This window comes from Rhincodon typus, chromosome 2 (assembly GCF_021869965.1).
Source record: "Rhincodon typus isolate 14 chromosome 2, sRhiTyp1.1, whole genome shotgun sequence".
NCBI classification, from domain to species: Eukaryota; Metazoa; Chordata; class Chondrichthyes; order Orectolobiformes; family Rhincodontidae; genus Rhincodon; species Rhincodon typus.
In genome coordinates this window covers 2,068,282-2,090,096 of record NC_063333.1, presented here as the reverse complement: position 1 = coordinate 2,090,096, position 21,815 = coordinate 2,068,282, and the positions used below count along the sequence as shown (strand labels likewise).

The 21,815-nt window shown below is 47.8% G+C and overlaps 1 protein-coding gene across 4 annotated transcripts in view; it reads left to right on the top strand.

The window, feature by feature from the left end:
* Positions 1-21,815, top strand: part of LOC109924381 — a 236,088-nt gene that overhangs the window by 63,926 nt on the left and 150,347 nt on the right. For all 4 annotated transcript variants that reach the window (XM_048612860.1, XM_048612846.1, XM_048612858.1 and 1 more), the window contains exons 19-26: positions 225-376; positions 2,316-2,493; positions 9,256-9,364; positions 9,935-10,068; positions 14,257-14,368; positions 15,953-16,179; positions 17,796-17,829; positions 18,836-18,955. In XM_048612860.1, coding sequence (XP_048468817.1) covers positions 225-376; positions 2,316-2,493; positions 9,256-9,364; positions 9,935-10,068; positions 14,257-14,368; positions 15,953-16,179; positions 17,796-17,829; positions 18,836-18,955 — 1,066 coding nt within the window. The remainder of the gene's footprint in view (positions 1-224; positions 377-2,315; positions 2,494-9,255; positions 9,365-9,934; positions 10,069-14,256; positions 14,369-15,952; positions 16,180-17,795; positions 17,830-18,835; positions 18,956-21,815) is intronic.

Here is a 21,815-nt window from a genome sequence, read left to right as displayed (position 1 = left end):
CCTCTGGCCCGATGCTAGCCTGTAGCCCCGGCCCTCGCCGTGCTGTATGGTTGCCTGTAGCACTGATTGCCCCTGTGTAGTGTACTCACCAGTAGCCCTGGTCCTCCTATTCATTGTGCTGAGCTGGAGCCTCAGCTCCCTGTGCAGCCCTGGGCCCAATGAGTGAGCCATTGCTTTCCCAGGAGTAATTTTTCTCTTCTTTACCTCTCCTGTGTGCCACTTAGCCCCCCAGCGGATACCCGTATCCAACCTATAAGGCTGCATGTGACCGTGATGGGAGTTTTATCTCACCTGCTTATGGCGCTGTTGACTTCAACGAGGAGCTGACCTCCCCAATGTTCATTCCCCTCACGGTTGTCTGGAGTGAGGTGTTCAGGTAAATCAACTGAATCTGGGAGCCTCTACTAGCTGGCAGGGGGCAGGGGCAGGGGCAGGGGAAGGAGGAAACAGGGCGGGCAGAGAGGTAGAGTGAGTGCCAAGTGAAGTTATCTCTTCAGAAGGTGATGTAGAAAAGCAGAATCTTTTTTAAATCATGAGCAAGGGAAAATGTTCTGATGGGAAACGAGGTCCATGTACATTTTGATTTTGTAAGTTAATATGCATGTACAGCAAGGTGGTAGGGACTGAGATGGCACTTTAGCTTTTATTACAAAGGAATTGGAATGAAGAAGTCTCACTGCAATTATTTGTGGGCACTGGTGTCACCTGAAGTACTTGTGGTCTCTGTCCCGAAGAAAGATGTACTTAATCTTAGAATGCAACAACATTCATTAGACTGGTACCGAAGATGAGACGCTATCCTATGATGAGAGGCTTTTTATTCACTCATGGGACATGGGTGTTGCCGACTGGCCAACATTTCTTGCCCGTCCCTAGTTGCCCCTTGAGAAGGTGGGGGTGAGCTGCCTTCTTGAATGGCTGCAGTCTTCCTGCTGTGGGTTGACCCACATTGCCCTGAGGGAGGGAATTCTAGAATATTGACCCAGTGACAGTGAAGGAACGACGATATAATTCCAAGTCAGGACGGTGAGTGACTTGGAGGGGAATTTCCCATGTATCTGCAGCCCTTGTCCTTCGAGATGGTAGTAGTTGTGGCTTTGGAAGGTGCAGTCTGAGGATCTTTGGTGAATTTCTGTAGTGCATCTTGTAAATAGTACACACTGCTGCTGCATTTGAGTATCAGTGGTGAAGGGAGTGGATGTTTGCGGAAGTAGTGCCAATCAAGTGCTGGATGGTGTCAAGATTCTCGAGTGTTGTTGGGGCTGCACCCATCCAGGCAAGTGGGGAGTATCCCATCACACTCCTGGCTTGTGCCTTGTAGATGGTGGACAGGCTTTGGGGAGTCAGGAGGTGAGTGACTTGCTGCAGTATTCCTGGCGTCTGACCTGCTGTTGTAGCCTCTGTGTTTATGTGGTGAGCCCAGTTGAGTTTCTGGTCAATGATAACCCCCCCGATGTTGATAGTGGGGGATTCAGTGATGGTAACACCATTGAATCCCAAGGGGCGGTGGTTAGATTGTTTTTTATTGATAATGGCCATTGCCTGGCAATTGTGTGGCACAAATGTTACTTGCCACTTGTCAGCCCAAACCTGGATATTGTCGAGATCTTGTTGCATTTGAACAGGGACTGCTTCAGTATCTGATGAGTTGCGAATGGTACTGAACATTGTGCATTTATCTGCGAACATCCACACTTCTGACCTTATGATGGAGCTTAGATGATTGACCTCCAACACCCGCAACCATCTTCCTACGTGCCAGATATGACTCCAACCAGAGGAGAGACTTTCACCAGTACCCATTAATTCCAGAATTGCTCGGGGTCCTTGATGCCACACTTGGTTGAATGCAGCCTTGATGTCAAGGGCTGTCACTTCCATGTTACCTCTGGAATTCAGCGCTTTTAAATTTATTGAATACTTTGCTGCAAAGGATTATATAAGACTGACATTGATAGATTTGTGGAGACTCTGAAAAGTGCGGATAGTGGAGAATAGTGGGCTTGAGTTGATTTCATTGAAAATGCTGCATATTGACAATCTCAAGGATGTTGGCATAGTGCAGAAAAATGAGGTGAAAGGTCAGCTATGATGTAGTGAAGTGAGGGAACTGGCTCAAAGTGATTTCCTTTAGGTTCCTGCTGTCCTCCAATGTTGCAGAGCTGGAGGGAGGCGAGGCAGGGTTTAGACTGGGACAGAGTGTGGGAATGAGTGCTGGCAGGTGAGGGGAGGAGAGGAGAGGGTGGATGGGGTGGGGAATTTGTTCTGTTCTCCTTGTCTGACAATTGCTTGGCTTGGTTTCCCTGGGCACACAGTGACTCTCACCTCTGCAGCAAGTCGGTGTTCCATCATTTGCACAAGTTCAAGGCGGCCGTGCTCGACAACCTCCGCCATTTCTTCAGTGACCTGAAGCAGCGGCTGTGGCGGATTGAGGGGGACACACAGCCTGTGGATTACATCCTGAGGCAGCAGCTCCCTGCGGTGGAAGCCAAGGTCAGTGCAGAGTAACCCTCGCTGTCTGCTACATGTGGCGTGACGCAGGTACCACCACCTCTTCCCCCCGCCCCCACCCCCCCCCCCATCCCCCTCTCCGAGACGAGCTCACACCCTCCTCCCTCCTGCCTCCAACCAGTCAGTCAAGCTGCCTGGTTTAAAATTTAAAGTCTGTCTGTTAACTGTTACTCATCATCAACTGGTGCATTATGCATGGCAATACCTCCACCAATCAGAGTCCACTAGCCAACCAGTCAGCTCTCTCCTCCCTTGCACTGTAATCTAACGTTTTGGTGACCCGGGTTCAAATCTCACCTTGGCAGATGGTGGATTTTGAATTCAGTAAAAATCTGGAATTAAAAGTGGAATGCTGACCACTGTTGGACAAAACCCATCTGGGTCACTAATGTCCCTCAGGGATGGAAATCTACCATCCTTACCCGGTCTGGCCTTCATATGACTCCAGACCCACAGCAAATGGGGTTGTCTCTCAACGGCCCTCTGACACTCAGTTGAATCGAAATCTCTAAAACGTCTCAGAAAGGGAATGAAGCCAGACGGACCACGTGCTTTGGTCTAGGAGAAGAAGTGACAATGGCAAACGCTTCCCTGTCAACATTGTACAGTCCTCCTTACTAATATCGGGGAGCTAGAGCCAAAATATAGGATGACACCAAAATTGGAGCTGGAGTGGACAGCAAAGAAGGTTACTTCAGAGTACAACGGGATCTTGATCAAATGGGCCAATAGGAGTGGCAGATGGAGTTTAATTTACATAAATGAGGTGCTGTATTTTGGAAAGGGAAATCAGGGCAGGACTTATACACTTAATGATAAGGTCCTGGGGAGTGTTGCTGAACAAAGAGACCTTGGAGTGCAGGTTCATAGCTCCTTGGAAGTGGAGTCACAGGTAGTTAGGATAGTGAAGGTGGTGTTTGGTATGCTTGCCTTTATTTGTCAGTGCGTTGAGTACAGGAGTTGGGAGGTCATGTTGGGGCTGTACAAGGCATTGGTTAGGCCACTTTTGGAATATTGTGTACAATTCTGGTCTCCCTCCTAAAGGAGGGATGTTATGAAACTTGAAAGGGTTCAGAAAAGATTTACAAGGATGTTGTCAGGGTTGGAGGGTTTGAGCTACAGGGAGAGGCTGAATATGCTGGGGTTATTTTCCCTGGATCGTTGGAGGCTGAGGGGTGACCTTATAAAGGTTTATAAAATCGTGAGGGGCTTGAATAGGATAAATAGCCAAGGTCTTTTCCCTGGGGTGGGGCAAGTCCAAAACTAGAGTGGCATAGGTTTAAGGTGAGAGGGGAAAGATTTAAAATGACGCGAGGGGCAGTATTTTCATGTAGAGGGTGGTGTGTGTATCGAATGAGCTGCCGGAGGAAGTGGTGGAGGCTGGTACAATTACAACATTTAAAAGCCATCTGGATGGGTATGTGAATAGGAAGGGTTTAGAGGGATATGGGCCAAATGCTGGTAAATAGGACAAGTTTAATTTAGGATATCAGGTTGGCATGAACGAGTTGGACCGAAGGGACTGTTTCCGTGCTTAATATCTCTTTAACTGTAAGACTATTACAACATCCCAAATGTCATTATCACCATCCATGAATGTGTCCTGTCCCACTGGCAACACAGACCCAGCTGAGGTGGTGGCACAGTGGTATACAGTCAGGAGGGAGTTGCCTTGACATTGAACATGGATCGCATGAAGTCCTGTGGCTTCAGGTTAAACATGGGCAAGGAAACCTCCTGCTGATTACCACATACCGTCCTCCCTCAGCTGGTGAATCGGTACTCCTTCATGTTGAGCAACACTTGGAGGAAGCACTGAGGATGGCAAGGGCACAAAATGTACTCTGGGTAGGGGATTTCAATGTCCACCACCAAGAGTAGCTCAGCAGCAGTACTACTGATCGAACGGGTCGGATCCCAAAGGACATAGCTGCTAGACTGTCATAGAATAGAATCATAGAATCTCTACAGTGTGGAAACAGGCCCTTCGGCCCAACAAGTCCACACTGAACCTCAGAGCATCCCACCCAGACCCATCCCCTATAACCCACCTAATCTACACCTCCCTGAACACTATGGGCAATTTAGCATGGCCAATCCACCTAGCCTGCACATCTTTGGACTGTGGGAGGAAACTGGAGCACCCGGAGGAAACCCACGCAGACACGGGGAGAATGTGCAAACTCCACACAGACAGTCGCCCGAGGCTGGAATCGAACCTGGGTCCCTGGCGCTGTGAGGCAGCAGTGCTAACCACTGTACCACCGTGCAGCAGGTGATGAGGGAACCAACAAGAGGGAAAAACATACTTGATCTCATCCTTACTAATCTGCCAGCTGCAGATACATCTGTCCATGACAGTATCGGTAAGAGTGACCATCGCACAGTCCTTGTGGAGATGAAGTCCCACCTTCACATTGAGAACAACCTCCATCGTGTTGTGTGGCACTATCACCGTGCTAAATGGGACAGACTTCGCACAGATCTAGCAACCCAAGATTGAGCATCCATGAGGCGCTGTGGGCCATCAACAGCAGCAGAATTGTACTCCAGCACAATCTGTAACCTCATGGCCTGGCATATCCCCCACTCAACCATTACCATCAAGCCAGGGCTTCAACCCTGGTTCAATGGAGAGCGCAGGAAGGCAGGCCAGGAGCAGCACCAGGCATACCTGAAGATGAGGTGTCAACCTGGTGGAGCCACCAAACAGGAATACTTGCACGCCAAACAATATAACCAGTAAGTGATAGACAGAGCTAAGTGATCCCACAACCAATGGATCAGATCTAAGCTCTGCAGTCCTGCCACATCCAGTCGTGAATGGTGGTGGACAATTAAACAACTCACTGGAGGAGGAGGCTCCACAAATATCCCCATCCTCAATTTGGAAGAGCCCAGCTCATCAGTACAAAAGATAAGGCTGAAGCATTCGCAGTGATCTTCAGCCATGAGTGCCAACTGGATGATCCATCTCGGCCTCATCCTGTGGTCCCCAGCATCATAGATACCAGTCTTCAGCCAATTCGACCCACCCCACGTGATATCAACAAACAATTGGAGACACTGGATATTGCAAAGGCTACGGGCCCTGACAACATTCTGATAATAGTACTGAAGACTTATGCTCCAGAACTTGCCGCTCCCCTAGCCAAGCTGTTCCTGTATAGTTTCAACACTGGGATCTACCCGACAATGTAGAAAATGTCCTGTACACACAAAGCAGAACAAATCCAACCCGGCTAGTTACCGCCCCATCAGTCTCCTCTCGATCATCAGTAAAGTGATGGAAGGTGTTATTAACAGCGCTATCAAGCAGCACCTGCTCAGCAATAACCTGCTCAGTGATGCCCAGTTTGGGTTCCGCCAGGGTCACTCGGCTCCTGACCTCATTACAGCCTTGGTTCAAACATGGACAAAAGAGCTGAATTCCAGAGGTGAGGTGAGAGTGACAGCCCTTGATATCAAGCCTGCATTCGACCGAGTGTGGCATCAAGGAGCCTGAGCAAAACTGGAATCGATTGGTATGAGGGAAAACTCTGTCCACTGGTTGGAGTCATACCTGACACAGAGGAAGATGGTCGTGGTTGTGGGAAGTCAGTCATCTCATCTCCAGAACATCTCTGCAGGAGTTCCTCAGGGTAGTGTCACATGCTATACTATCTTCAGCTGCTTCATCAATGACCTTCCCTCTATCATAAAGTCAGATGTGGGGATGTTCAACACCATTTGCAACTCCTCAGGTACTGAAGCAGCCCGTGTCCAAATCAGCAAGACCTGGACAAAATTTTAGACTTCGGCTGATAAGTGGCAAGTAACATGTGCACCACAAGAATACCAGGCAATGACCATCTTCAATAAGAGACAACCAAACCACCGCCCCTTGACATTCAACGGCATTACCCACAGTGAATCCCCCCCACTAACAACATCCTGGGGGTTACCATTGCAGAAACTCAACTGGACTCATCACGTAAACACAGTGGCTACAAGAGCAGGTCAGAGGCTAGGAATACTGCGGCGAGTAACTCCCCTCCTGACTCCCCAAAACCTGTCCCACCGTCTACAAGGCTCAAGTCAGGAGTGTGATGGAATACTCACCAGTTGCCTGGATGGGTGCAGCCCCAACAACACTCATAAGAGTTGACAGCACACAGGACAAAGCAGCCCCCACTTGATTGGCACCACATCCACAAGCATCCACTCCCTCCACCACCGACGCTCAGTAGCAGCAGTGTGTACTACCTACAAGATAAACTGCAGACAAAAGTTAGACAACACCTTCTAAATCCGCAACCATTTCCATCTAGAAGGACCAAGGGCAGTAGATACATGGTAAAACCATCCCTGCAAGATCTACCCCCCTCCCCCACCAAAAAGCCACTCATGATCCTGACATTGAAATATTTCACCATTTCTTCAGTGTCACTGGGTCAGATTTGGAAATTCTTTCTATAACAGCTTTTTGGGTCAATGGACTGCAGTGGTTCAAGATAGCAGCTCAGCATCAGCTTCTCAAGGGGTGACTAGAGACCTATAATAAATGGGGCGTCCATGTCCCACGAGTGAAGTCAAAAAATGTTGGTTTTCTCTTAGAAGTTGTATTCTTGCAAATTGTTCTGATGGGTGCCAGACAATAAGCTTTGACAAATGTATCTTTTTTCAACAATAAAGGATAAAGTTTAAGATTAATTCAAATAAGAAAACAAAGTGTCAACCTGATTCCAAGCAGCATCTATTGCAGATACTCAAGTCAAGTGCCAAGTCATTTAAGTTTTTTTGAATCTGCAATTGTATGTGCTTGTCACTGCCCATCCCGAATTACTCAGAGGACAGTTAAGAGACAACAACATTGCTATGAGTTTGGAGTCATGTGTACGTCAGACCTGGTAAGGAGGGGAGATTTATTTGCCTAAAGGACATTATTGGACAAGGTGGGTTTTTGTTTTACAACAATCAATAATTTGCATAGTTACCATTAGGCTACCAGATGGCCTCAATAATAATGACTACTATCTTCCAAAATTTTGTTGAATCCAAATTTTACCATCTGAAGTGGTGGGGTTCCAACCTTGGTCCCCAGATACAGCTTCAGTAATGGGTTACTCGGCCAGTGACAATATTACTATGCAGTGTCCACTATGGACAGAACCAACGTAATATACAAGATTCCATGCAAGGACTTCGACAAACATTACGTTGGACAGACAGGAAGAAAATTGGGTACGAAAACACATGAACACCAACTAGCAACAAAAAGACACGACCAATACTCACTCATCTCCATACATACAGATAAGGTGACACCAGCTCAACTGGGACAATATCAGGATTCTAGGACAGGCCAAACAGAGACAAGCACGGGAATTTCTGGAGGCCTGGTTCTCCACCAAGAAAGCCATCAATAAACACATAGAACTAGACCCTATATATACACCAAGGAAAACTGGAAATGTGGTAATCGAATCCATTGGACCCCAGAGTTTAAATACCAGGCGGGAAAACACAACAGTGCTTCATCAGAGGCTGCACTGATGATGTTACCCAGCAGGGTAATGAAACGTCTGCAAACTAATGGACCAGCTCGGCGAGTGAACCAACCACAACATCCACAACCCGAGCTACAAATCTACTCAAGAATATTAGCCGTTTTCCTTGGGTGGCACAGTGGCTCGGTGGTTAGCACTGCTGCCTCTCAGTGCCAGGGATCCAGGTTCACTTCCACCCTCAGGTGACTGTCTGTGTGGGGTTTGCACGTCCTCCCTGCGTCTGTGTGGGTTTCCTCCTGGTGCTCCGGTTTCATCGCAGAGTCAAAAGGTTGGGGTGGATTGGCCATGCTAAATTGCCCGTAGTGTCCAGGGATGTCAGGTTTGGGTGGATTGGCCATGGGAAATGCAGGGTTGCAGGGATAGGGTGGGATCCCCTTTGGAGGGTTGGTGAGGACTCAATGGGCTGAATGGCCTGCTTCCACACTGTAGGGATTCTATGGGAATGTAGTGAGGAGATTTAATTGAAATTTTCGAAATAATTTTCAACAGAGCAACGAAACTGTTCTGATTGGTGGAAGGGTTGAGAAACAGAGGGTAAGTGTCAAATGAAGCAACAGTGACATGATGAGAAAGATTTCCCACAGGGAGTGGACAGGGTCTGGAGTGCACAACCTGTGTGTGTGGTACAGGCAGCTTCAAATAAAGCCTTCAAGAGGAATTGAATAATTATCTGAAGAGGATAAAACATGAAGCGTTGGGGAAGAAGGCGAGAGAGAATGGTACTCAGTAAATTGCTTTGATGGAGCTAGCATGGACTATGGGCTGAAGGTTGTCGTGTGCACTGGACCCAATTCTCTCATCCGTCAGCGCTGTGTCACAGTGTCTCAAATCCTGTTGCTATGTTGCTGGTCATTATTGTTTATGCTCTGAGAAACAAGGTCAGATTGATACTCAAGACAGATTGTCCCCAACGTGGAAACATACAGGCCCAGGGAGCTTTTGACGATCATCAGGATAATGTATCTCTCTCTCACTCTCAGACATTCTTTCTGCCTCATTCATTCTTTCTGTCACACCATTGCTTTCTCTCTCCCTCACTCCTTCATTCCTTCACTCCCTATCACACTCAGTCTCATTCAATGCTCACTTTCTCTCTCTCCCTCATATTCTCTCACTCTCTCCTTCATACTCTCTCTTCTCCCCCTTCATACTTTCTCACTCTTTCTCTCTCTCTCTCTCTTTTCCTCCCTCACAGTTGCAGAACTTTACCTTGATGTTAATGGTGGACATCACTGCACGTCAGCGAGTTGTCTCCAGGATATTGACACCAAGTGTTCAAAGGGAAATGATACCTGCCTACGAAGGTAAGGCACCGCACTGTCAGAGGGTCAATGCTGAGGGAACACTGCACTGTTGGAGGGTCAGTGCTGAGGGAGCACCACGCTGTCAGAGGGTCAGTGCTGAGGGAGTGGGTGTTGTCGGAGGGTCAGTGCTGAGGGAGTGCCGCGCTGTCGGAGGGTCAGTGCCGAGGGAGCGCCGCGCTGTCGGAGGGTCTGTGCCGAGGGAGCGCCGCGCAGTCGGAGGGTCAGTGCCCAAGGGAGCGCCACGCTGTAGGAGGGTCAGTGCCGAGGGAGCGCCGTACTGTCAGAGGGTCAGCGCCGAGGGAGTGCCGCACTGTCGGAGGGTCAGCGCCGAGGGAGCACCGCATTGTCCTGTTTTGCGTATTGGCAGCCGCATTGTGTATTACAACAAAACAAATGTCATAAATGCGTCCTTTGCTGAAAGGAGCTGTGAGGTGTATTAGGGCCCTGAAAGGTGCTGTGGAAATGCCGATGTGTGTGTTTTCTAGTACTAATGTTTACTGGGAGTTGGGTGGTGGGGTGGGTAGGAGGAGATATACACAGTGTGCCTTTTTAACCCCTATCTCCCTCCAGCGTGTCAATCTGAATCTGGATCAGGTTCCTTTGGCCGGATGAAATCCCACATGCAGCAGTACGTCCGGGAGCACAGAGACCGCGTCTTCTGTACTGCCTCCCGGAAACTCATGGAGCAACTCAGCCTGCTACAGGTCAGAGGTCAGGGACAAAGGTCCCTGGTGAGGGGTCAGGGATTCCAGGGAAGCATTAGAGCGGGGTATTGCGGGGGGGACAGAGGTCACCAGTGAATACCACCTGTCCATTGCCTCCCCTAGGTGGGACGAGTTTAGTTTGGGATTAAGTTTGGCTTGGACTGAAGGGACTGTTTCCGTGCTGTATGACTCTATGACTCTCGGAAAAGAATGAGATTCTGGGGAGAGAATGTAGGAAGTTAGGCAGGAATTTATAAAGGAGGGCAGTAATATCTGGATTACTCCCGGTGCCACAACCTAGTGAGGGTAGGAATAGAAGGATAAAGAAGATGAATGCGTGGCTGAGGAGCTGGTGCAAGGGAGAAGGATTCACATTTTTGGATCATTGGAATTTCTTCTGGGGTAGAAGTGACCTGTTTAAGAAGGATAGGTTGCCTGAATTTGAAGGGGACTAATATACTGGTGGGCCGATTTGCTAGAACTGTTCGGGAGGATTTAAACGAGTAAAGTGGGGGGGTTGATTTTGGAGGGGTGTGACCTATGGAGATAGTGAGGAAAGAGAGCAGTCTGAGACTGATACAGTTGGGAAAAGGGATAAGTCAAACAGTCAGGAGTAAAGCAGAGAATGAGAAAGGGCTGATAAACTAAACTGCATTTATTTCAATGCAAGAGGCCTAACAGGTAAGGCAGATTAATTCAGAGCATGGGATTGGGATGTCATAGCAATCACAGACGTGGCTCAGGGTTGGATAGGACTGGCAGCTTAATGTTCCAGGGTATTGATGCTATAGGAAGGATAGAAAGCAGGGCAAGAGAGGAGGGGGTGTGGCATTGTTGATTAGGGATAACATAACGGCTGTACTTGGGAAGGATATTCCTGGGATACATTCAGGGAAGTTTTTTGGATGGAACTGAGAAATAAGAAAGGGATGATCATCTCATTGGGATTGTACAATAGACATCATCCCCCAGTAGTCAGCAGGAAATTGAGAGACAAATTCTTAAGGATGTCTCAGTTATCTGTAAGCGTGATAAGGTGGTTATGGTAGGGGATTGTAACTTTCCCAACTTAGTCTGGGACTGCCATAGTGTTGAGGGCTTGGATGGAGAGGAATTTAACTGTGTACAGGAAAATTTTCTGGTGCAGCATGTAGATGTACCTGCTAGAGAAGGTGCAAAACTTGACCTACTCTTGGGGAAATGAGGCAGAGCAGGTGACTGAGGTGTCGATGGGGAAGCTGTTTGGGGCCAGTGACCATAATTCTATTAGTTTTAAAATAGTGATGGAAAAGGATAGATTGGATCTAAAAGTTAAAGCTCTAAATTGGAGCAAGGCCAATTTTTGACTATTATTCAAGAACTTTCAAAAGTTGATTGGGGACGGATGTTTGCAGGTAAAGGGATGGCTGGAAAATGGGAAGCCTTCAAAAATGAGATAAGAGTCCAGAGACAGCATATTCCTGTTAGGATGAAGGACAAGGCTAGTAGATGTAGGGAACGCTGGATGACGAGAGAAATGGAGGTTTTGGTAAAGAAAAAGAAGGAAGCATGTGTCTGCTTTAGACAGCAGGGACCAAGTGAATCCCTAGAAGAGCATAAAGGCAGAAGGCGTATACTTAAGAGGGAAATCAGGAGGACAAAATGGGGACATGAGTTAGATGTCGCAAATAGGGTTAAGGAGAATCCAAAGGGGATTCTACAAATATGTTAGGAACAAAAGGGTGACTAGGGAGAGAATAGGGCCCCTTAAAGATCAGCAAGGCCACCGATGTGCGGAGCCACAGGAGATCAGGGAGATACTAAAGGAATATTTTGCATCAGTGTTTACTGTGGAGAAGCCATTGAGGTGGAGGTGCCGGTGTTGGACTGGGTTGGACTGGGTTGGACAAGGTCAGAAATCACACAACACCAGGTTATAGTCCAACAGGTTTATTTGAAAACACAAGCTTTTGGAGCCTCAGTCCTCCTTCAGGTGTTAGTGAGAGAGGTAGTATCAGACACAGAATTTATAAGTATAAGATCAAAGGGTCACACCACTGATGAGGATGTATTAAACAGACAGAAGATCCTCTTAAATCTTTAATCATTTAGAAGATTTTAATTGATTAATATGTTTCTGTAAATTCCCAAATTCTTTTCAAGTCACTGTCCTGAGAGAACTACAGGTTTTATCAGAGTAAAGAAAGAGGTGATATTTTAGGTCAGACAATACATGTTAGGTGTGAGGCCTTGTTTAGAATCTGTTTGTGTTTTGGTTTGGAGTCAGACTGGTTTTATTTCTAAGGTAGGTATTTATAAAATGCCATATTAACTGACTGTCTATAAGTTGCGTGCTTGAAGGAGGACTGAGGCTCCAAAAGCTTGTGTTTTCAAATAAACCTGTTGGACTATAACCTGGTGTTGTGTGATTTCTGACCCTGGAGAAGGATATGGAAGATAGAGAATGTGGGGAAATAAATAGCGCCATCTTGAAAAATGTCCATATTACAAAGGAGGAGCTGCAGGGCGTCTTAAAATGTATAAAGGTGGATAAATCCCCGGGACCTGATCAGGTGTACCCTAGAACAGTGTGGGAAGCAAGGGAAGAGATTGCTGGGCCCCATGCTGAGGTATTTGTATCTTCGATAGCCACAGGTAAGGTGCCGGAAGACTGGAGGTTGGCTAATGTTTTGCCGTTATTTAAGAAAGGTGATAAGGAAAAGCCAGGGAACTATAGTCTGGTGAGCCTGACAGCGGTGGTGGCAAGTTGTTGGAGGGAATCCTGCGGGACAGGATTTCCACATATTTGGAAAGGCAAGGACGGATTAGGGATAGACAGCCTGGCTTTGTGCGTGGGAAATCATTTCTCACTAACTTGATTGAGTTGTTTGAAGAAGTAATGAAGAGGATTGATGAGGGCAGAGTGGTGGATGTGATCTATATGGACTTCATTAAGACATTCAACAAGGTTCCACATGGTAGACCGGTTAGCAAGGTTAGATCACATGGAATACAGGGAGAACTAGCTGTTTGGATACAGAACTGCTTGAAGGTAGAAGGCAGAGGGTGGTGGAGGAGGGTTGCTTTTCAGACTGGAGGCCTGTGACAGTGGTGTGCCACAGGATCAGAGCTGGGTCCACTGCTTTTTGTCATTTATATAAATGATTTGGATGTGATCATAGGAGATATGGTTAGTCAAATTTGCAGATGACACCAAAATTGGAGGTGTAGTGGATAGTGAAGAAGGTTACTTCAGAGTACAGCGGGATCTTAATCAGATGGGCCAATGGGCCGAGGAGTGACAAATGGAGCTTAATTTAGATAAACGTGAGGTGCTGTATTTTGAAAAGGCAAATCAGGGCAGGACTTATACACTTATTGGTAAGGTTCTGGGGAGTGTTGCTGAACAAAGAGACCTTGGAGTTCAGGTTCATAATTCCTTGAAACTGGAGTCGCAGGTAGACGGGATAGTGAAGGCAGCATTTGGTACGCTTACCGTCATTGGGCAGTGCATCGAGTATAGGAGTTGGGAGGTCATGTTGGGGCTGTACAAGGCATTGGTTAGGCTGCTATTGGAATACTGGGTGCAATTCTGGTCTCCCTGCTATAGGAAGGATGTTGTGAAACTTGAAATGGTTCCGAAAAGATTTACAAGGATGTTGCCAGGTTTGGAGGGTTTGAGTTATTGGGAGAGGCTGAATAGGTTGGGGTTATTTTCCCTGGAGTGTCGGAGGCTGAGGGGCATGGATAGGGTGAATAGCCAAGGTCTTTTCCCCGGGGTAGGGGAGTCCAAAACTAGAGGGTATAGGTTTAAGGTGAGAGGGGAAAGATTTAAAATTGACGCAAGGGGTAACTTTTTCACACAGAGGGTGATGTGTGTATGGAATGAGCTGCCAGAGGAAGTGGTGGAGGCTGGTATAATTGCAACATTTAAAAGGCGTCTGGTGGGTACACGAATAGGAAGGTTCAGAGGGATATGGGCTAAATGCTGGTAAATGGGACTAGATTAATTTAGGATATCTGGTCAGCATAGACGAGTTGGACTGAAGGATCTGTTTCTGTGCTGTGCATCTCTATGATTGTCTTTGATTCCAATGATTTATCAGGAATTTTGAATGGTTTGGTGGTGAACACTGCCACTTTGTGGTGGTGGTTGGTAGTACAGCACTGTATTTAACTCTAATTGATGTCCTCTGGTCTTGCTTCAAGGATGTCATTTACTCTCAGCTGAAGCATGTTCTGGAAGAGATCCACAAGGAGCTGTGTGTGCAGTTTGAACCCATGCTGAAACCAGTCAGGATAATCGATGAAATAATTCCCAGTAAGTTTTTTTTTTAAAATTCACTCATGGCATGAGGGTATCGTTGGCTAGGCCAGCATTTATTGCCACATTATTTTCCTGTACATTGTCACCCTGCAATTTCAGAAGATATCACAGGAATAAGTCCTTCAGCCCATCTGCTCTATGCTAGCATTTCTGATCCACATGATCATCTTCTCACTGCCACCCCTTCCCCTTTCACTGCAGCCCCTTCCACCTCACTGCCCCCCCCTCCCCCTCACTGCCACCCCTTCCCCCTCACTGTCACCCCTTTCCCCTCACTGTCCCCCCACTTTCCCTGTCACTGCCTCCCCTTACCCCTCACTGCCCCCCCTTTTCCATCATCACTGCCTACTCTCTCAACATTAACCCTGGTGTCCCCCAAGAATCTCTTTTTGCCCCCTCCCATTTCCCATCTGCGTGCTATATCCCGAGACAGCATCTAATGGCACAGTTTTTATGTGTACCCTCGACTCCCAGTTCGACCTCCTCAGCATCGCTCTCCAACCCTCCAGTCTTGTTTATCAGAGTTTATCCCATATCCAGTACTAGATGAGCAAAAATTTGACTCCGTTAAGGCAAATGAAAAGCGAACGAACCACAGATGCTGTTAACCAGAAATTGCTGGAAAAGCTCAGGGAAAACTTCTGAGGAAGGGTCACTGGACCTGAAACGTTAACTCTAATTTCTCTTCACAGATGCTGCCAGACCTGCTGAGCTTTTCCAACAATTTCTGTTTTTCTTTCCATAATTGTAAACGGTGAAATTTATTCTTCTATCTTCGGTGAAGACTTTGTTCCCAGCTACTGACTCCCCTCTCCCAGTGCAGGCCAATATTTAGACAGTCTACTGGCTCCTTCGCGTCACATTGGATCCCGAGATGAGCTTCCAATCTCTCGTTATTGCCATCACTGAGATATCAATTGCCATTGCCCTGATATTACCCGACTTTGTTTCTGAAGCAGATGAGATGGGACAAATCATTCGTCCTCTGTAACCTCAACTCAACTATTCCAACTCACTCCTGCCTAGTCTGAAGTCATCCAAAACTTTGTTGCTGCAAGTGTTTAACTCTCAAGTCCTATTCCTTATCCACGCATTTGCTCACTGATCTATAGCATGCCCAGCCACGTAGCATCGTGACCGTAAAATTCCAATAATTGTTTACAAATAGCCTCAATCCTACCTATTCCTGTAATTTCTTCCAGAAAGATAACTCTCAAATATCTGTAATCTCTTGAACATAATTGTGGCCTTGAGCAACCACAATTTTAATTTCTTAACCCTTGGTAGCACTGCCTTCGGTTGCCTTGGTTTCTGGAATACAGACCTTCCACCTCTACCTCGCCTTTTTTCCTTTAAAGCACCTCTTCAGAATTTTGACTAAGCATTTTTGCAATTGACCCAGTATCGCCTTACATGGAATGGTGTCACACTGTTTATAGTGCCATGGAAGGTGCTTGAGATGTCTCAATTTGTTAAACGCACCAAATGACTCAGTTGTTTCCAGTTCATTGTCTCTCTCTTTATCCTCCTTGTCAGGGAGATTATTCTGTTCTCTGCGCCATTGTATTTTTATTGCAGAGCTGGTGAATGTCTGTGCCCGGGTGCGTGCATTGTGTCAGAAATCTCACATTGATTTCACCATGCCCAAGATTGAGGACTGTGAAGAGGAGACAGACTCCTCCATGTTCTTGACGCAGCCCATCAAACGGGAGAGTCCATCGGTCCAGGAGCTGGGAACATTCCTCGGAAAAGCCAAAATGATGAAGATGGGTGAACTTGACGTATCTCCAACCGATTCAGTTGAGGTGCCTGCTGCTGTGTTGCCTTTGCTCACTCTCCAACCATCCTGAGATGTGAAATAAATCCCATCCCCCATCTCCCCACCCAACAAACCTATTTATCCCTCTCTCTCGCTCTGTCCTCCCCTCAGACTCTCCTTGGAACCTACCTGTTCACATGAGCTTCTTGACCCGAATATTTCTCTTGGTGTGACTGGGTATGAACTCGCTAGATGTGCAGGTTAAGTGGATTGGCCACGGTACATTGTCCAGTAGGGTGTTTCAGGCTAGGTGGGCTAGTTATGGGTAAATGTGGGTTACAAGGGTAGGGTAGAAAATCTGGGTGGGATGTTCTTTAGAGAGCCCATGTGGACCTGATGGGCTGAGTGGCCTTGTTCAGTATTCTGTGAAGGTAGGTCTGCAGGTACAACAAGTAATTAGGAAGGCAAATGGAATTTTGTCCTTCATTGCTAAAGGGATTGAAATAAAAAGCAGACAGGTTATGTTGCAGCTGTACAAGGTGCTGGTGAGGCCACACCTGGAGTACTGTGTGCAGTTTTGGTCTCCTTACTTGAGAAAGGATGTACTGGTACTGGAGTGGGTGCAAAGGAGGTTCACTAGGTTGATTCTGGAGTTGAGGGGGTTGGCTTATGAGGAGAGACTGAGTAGATTGGGATTATATTCATTGGAATTCAGAAGATTGAGGGGGGATCTTATAGAAACATGTAAAATTATAAAGGGAATAGATAAGATAGAAGTAGAGAGGATGTTTCCACTGGCAGGTGAAGCTAGGACAAGAGGGCATAGCCTCAAGATTAGAGGGAGCAGATTTAGGACTGAACTGGGAAGGAATTTCTTCACCCAGAGGGTTGTTAATCTATGGAATTCCTTGCCCAGTGAAGTAGTTGACGCTACTTCAGTAACCACTTTTAAAAAAAAGGTAGATTTTTTTTGAACAATAAAGGAATTAAGGGATACGGTGAGAACGCGGGTAAGTGGATCTGAGTCCACGAAAGGATCAGCCATGATCTTATTAAATGGCGGAGCAGGCTCGAAGGGCCAGACGGCCTACTCCTGCTCCTAGTTCTTATGTTCTTATGTTCAGTGCGGCTGTTGGGAGTTTCTGCTGCTATATCAATGGAAGTGTTTGTTGTTTCCCCAGTATTTACCCTTCTCCAGCGCAATTAGGGATGGGCAATAAATGCTGAATAAGCTAATGAAGCTCACAAGCAAATAAGAAAAAAATAGTTTGTAGGCACAGTGTGCGAGAGCAGAGAATTTTGAATGATTCAGCCTCAGCTGGTGAACTGTGTCTGGTTCACTCCCACAGAAAACAGTTGAGGCCAAAACATGGTGTGATTTCAAGAAGGAATTACATATTGTTCTTTGGGTTAAAGGGGTCAAAGGGTATGGGGAGAAAGTGGGGGTGGGGGGGTGGAGTGTTGGGGGCGCGATGCAGTGCTGACCTGGATGATTGGACTTAGCCTGCCATGCCATTCAGTATAGTCAAGGGGGTTGAATGACCGTTTGCCACTCTCACTGTTTCTGTGGTGCCAGAGTTCCCATGAGCCAGGAACGATGGGGCAGTGATGTGGGTTTTAATGTAAGTGCTAACCTCACTTGGATTGCGTTCTCCTTTACAGATCTCGTTGGATAAAGTCATTCTCAGCTTTGAAGGTCAGTGTCAGAGCGAAACAGCTAAGTGGGTTTTTAATTGAGGCAGGAGAGGGGCCTGGGGAGGAGTGACAGGTGGGTAAGCCAAGAGAATATTAGAGGGTAATAACAGTGAGGAGGGGGCAAGTGGGGAACAGGCAGGGTGTAAGACACAGGGTGGGGGCAAAATGAGTTGGAGGATGTTGGAGAGGGGGCAAGAGAAGGCAAGGTGCAAGGGCAGCGTTTATTCTACGAACACTGTGTCTCTGTCCCTCTTTCCCTCCATTGTGATCTCTCCCCCCCCCCCCCCCCCCTCTCCCCTCTCCCCCCCTCCCCCGACCTCCCTCTCTCCCCTCCTTCCTCTCTCCCCTCCCCACTCTCTCCCCTTCCCGCGTTCTCTCTCTCTCTCTCTCTCTCTCTCTGTCCTCTCTCCACTCTCCCCCCCGACCTCTCTCTCCCCTCCACCCTCCCTGTCTTTCACCTCCCCTCTCCCCACCCTCTTTCTCTCCCTCAACTCTGTCCCCCCCTCCCCCCTCTCTCTACTCCCTCCCCCTGCCTCTCTCACCCCTTCCCCCACCCCAGCCTCTGTCTCTTGATGCTCCATCACACACACCGTTCAGCTGACTCTCCCTCTGCAACTCCTCCCAGGCAGTGGGACAGCAGGACTGGGGGTGCTGAGGGATTAGGAGACCAGAGAGGGCCTAGGCTGGGGTGAGAGCCTGGGGCTTAGGGTTGAGTGATGGGTAAAAGATGGGGAAGCCTGGTGAGACCCCTGGGATGGGCTGACACCTTCTCTGATGGAGAAACGGGGGTGGGGCTCTGGTTTGGGACGGTGAGGGAGAGATAACGCTGAGGGTGAGGGAGAGACCCATGTGGTGGGGGATGAATGTGAGTCCCGCGAGGGGGGGGGGGGGGAGTGTGGGACCATGGGGGGTGGGGGGTGGTGTTAAGGGTAGGGGTGATTGGGTCTGGGTGCTGATGGAGGGATGTTGCATTGCTGTGGTCATGTGTGTATTTTCCTTCTGTCCAGCCTCGGGGATCCCAAACCGCAGAGTGATCCCATTTCAGTCGTTAGCGGCCTGTGATTTCTGCCCCAGCATGCACTTCTTCATCCTGTATCCCTGGCAGTCGAGGTCAGGGGGCACTGACGGTCAGTGACCTGATTTACCAAGACCCTCACTGGGCCCAGGGGGTGGGGAGACACGTGGGAGGAGTAAGGGATAAGATCTTCAGGCTGTGATGGCTGGGCAAGGCGGGAGGTGCTGGGTCTTCTCCAGGGTGATCGAGGGGGCACTCTTGGAGAGTGATTTGGTGTGGTGTGGGTGGGGGTGGGTGCAGGGCCTGGCTGTTGGGGAGTGATGGGTGAACATCACTCAGGACATGGGTGAAAGGGTGACGTTTGCAGTTGGAGGGTCCTCAGGGTGTGGGTGAGAGTGCAGAGTCCCCCACACTCAGGGGGTCCAGGGGAAGTAATGAGGGTACAGCAGGGTGGGGTTAGGGGTCAAGGGATGTGGGGAATCCCAGTCTTCCCATCAGGTTCTCTGCTGGTTTGAATTGTGTTCAGTTTCTAACCCCGGCAGTCTCTTTACCAGATGGGCCAATGGGGCGAGGAGAGACAGATGAAATTAAATTTAGATAAATGTGAAGTGTTGCAAACAAAGGTAGGACTTACCATTAATGGTTGGGCCTTGAGCAGTGTTGCCGAACAAAGAAACTTTGGAGTGCAGGTACATAGTTCCTTGAAAGTGGAGGCACAGGATAATGAAGGCGTTTGAACACAGAACAAAGAAAATTGCAGCAGAGGAACAGGCCCTTCGGCCCTCCAAGCCTGCGCCGATCCAGATACTCTATCTAAACCTGTCACCTATTTTCCAAGGATCTGTATCCCTCTGCTCCCTGCCCATTCATGTATCCATCTAGATACATCTTAAATGACGCTATCGTGCCCGCCTCTACCACCTCCGCTGGCAACACATTCCAGGCACCCACCACCCTCTGCGTAAAGAACTTGCCACGCATATCTCCCTTAAACTTTTCCCCTCTCACCTTGAAATCGTGACCCCTAGTAATTGAGTTCCCCACTCTGGGAAAAAGCTCCTTGTTATCCACCCTGTCTATACCTCTCATGATTTTGTAGACCTCAATCAGGTCCATCTCAACCTCCGTCTTTCTATTGTAAATAATCCTAATCTACTCAACCTCTCTTCATAGCTAGCACCGTCCATACGACCCAACATCCTGGTGAACCTCCTCTGCACCCTCTCCGAAGCATCCACATCCTTTTGATAATGTGGCGACCAGAACTGTACGCAGTATTCCAAATGTGGTCGAACCAAAGTCCTATACAACTGCAACATGACCTGCCAACTCTTGTACTCAATATCCCGTCCGATGAATGAAAGCATGCCGTATGCCTTCTTGACCACTCTATCGACCTGCAATGCCACCTTCAGGGTACAATGGACCTGAACACCCAGATCTCTCTGTGCATCAGTTTTCCCCAGGGCTTTTCCATTTACCACATAGTTCGCTCTTAAATTGGATCTTCCAAAATGCATCACCTCGCATTTGCCTGGATTGAACTCCATCTGCCATTTCTCTGCCCAACTCTCCAATCTATCTATACTCTGCTGCATTCTCCAACAGTCCCCTTCACTATCTGGTACTCCACCAATCTTAGTGTCATCTGCAAACTTGCTAATCAGACCATCTACACCTTCCTCCAGATCATTTATGTATATCACAAACAACAGTGGTCCCACCACGGATCCCTGTGGAACACCACTGGTCACAGTTCTCCATTTTGAGAAACTCCCTTCCACTACAACTCTGTCTCCTATTGCCCAGCCAGTTCTCTATCCATCCAGCTAGTACACCCTGGACCCCATGCGACTTCACTTTCTCCATCAGCCTACCATGGGGAACCTTATCAAACGCCTTACTGAAGTCCATGTATATGACATCTACAGCCCTTCCCTCATCTATCAACTTTGTCACTTCCTCAAAGAATTCTATCAAGTTGGTAAGACATGACCTTCCCTGCACAAAACCATGCTGCCTATCACTAATAAGCCCATTTTCTACCAAGTGTAAATAGATCCTATCCCTCAGTATCTTCTCCAGCAGCTTCCCCACCACTGACGTCAGGCTCACAGGTCTATAATTACCTGGATTATCCTTGCTACCCTTCTTAAACAAGGGGACAACATTAGTAGTTCTCCAATCCTCCAGGACCTCACCCGTGCTCAAGGATGCTGCAAAGATATCTGTTAAGGCCCCAGCTATTTCCCCTCTCGCTTCCCTCAATAACCTGGGATAGATCCCATCTGGACCTGGGGACTTGTCCACGCTAAAGCCTTTTAGAATACCCAACACTTCCTCCCCTCCTTATGCCGATTTGACCTAGAGTAATCAAACATCTATCCCTAACCTCAACATCCGTCATGAACCTCTCCTCAGTGAATACTGATGCAATGTACCCATTAAGAATCTCACTCATTTTCTCTGACTCCTCGTATAACTGAACTCCTTTGTCCTTGAGTGGGCCAACCCTTTCTCTAGTTATCCTCTTGCTCCTTATGTACAAATAAAAGGCTTTGGGATCTTCCTTAACCCTGTTTGCTGAAGATATTTCATGACCTCTTTTAGCCCTCTTAATTCCTCGTTTCAGATTGGTCCTACTTTCCTGATATTCTTCCAAAGCTTCGTCTGTTTTCAGTCGCCTAGACCTTATGTATGCTTCCTTTTTCCTCTTTGATAATCTCACAATTTCACCTGTCATCCATGGTTCCCTAATCTTGCCCTTTCTATCCCTCATTTTCACAGGGAACTGTCTGTCCTGCACTCTAATCAACCTCTCTTTAAAAGCCTCCCACATATTAAATATGGATTTACCCTCAAACAGCTGCTCCCAATCCACATTCCCCAGCTCCTGTCGAATTTTGCTATAGTTGGCCTTCCCCCAGTTCAGCGCTCTTCCTTTAGGACCACTCTCGTCTTTGTCCATGAGT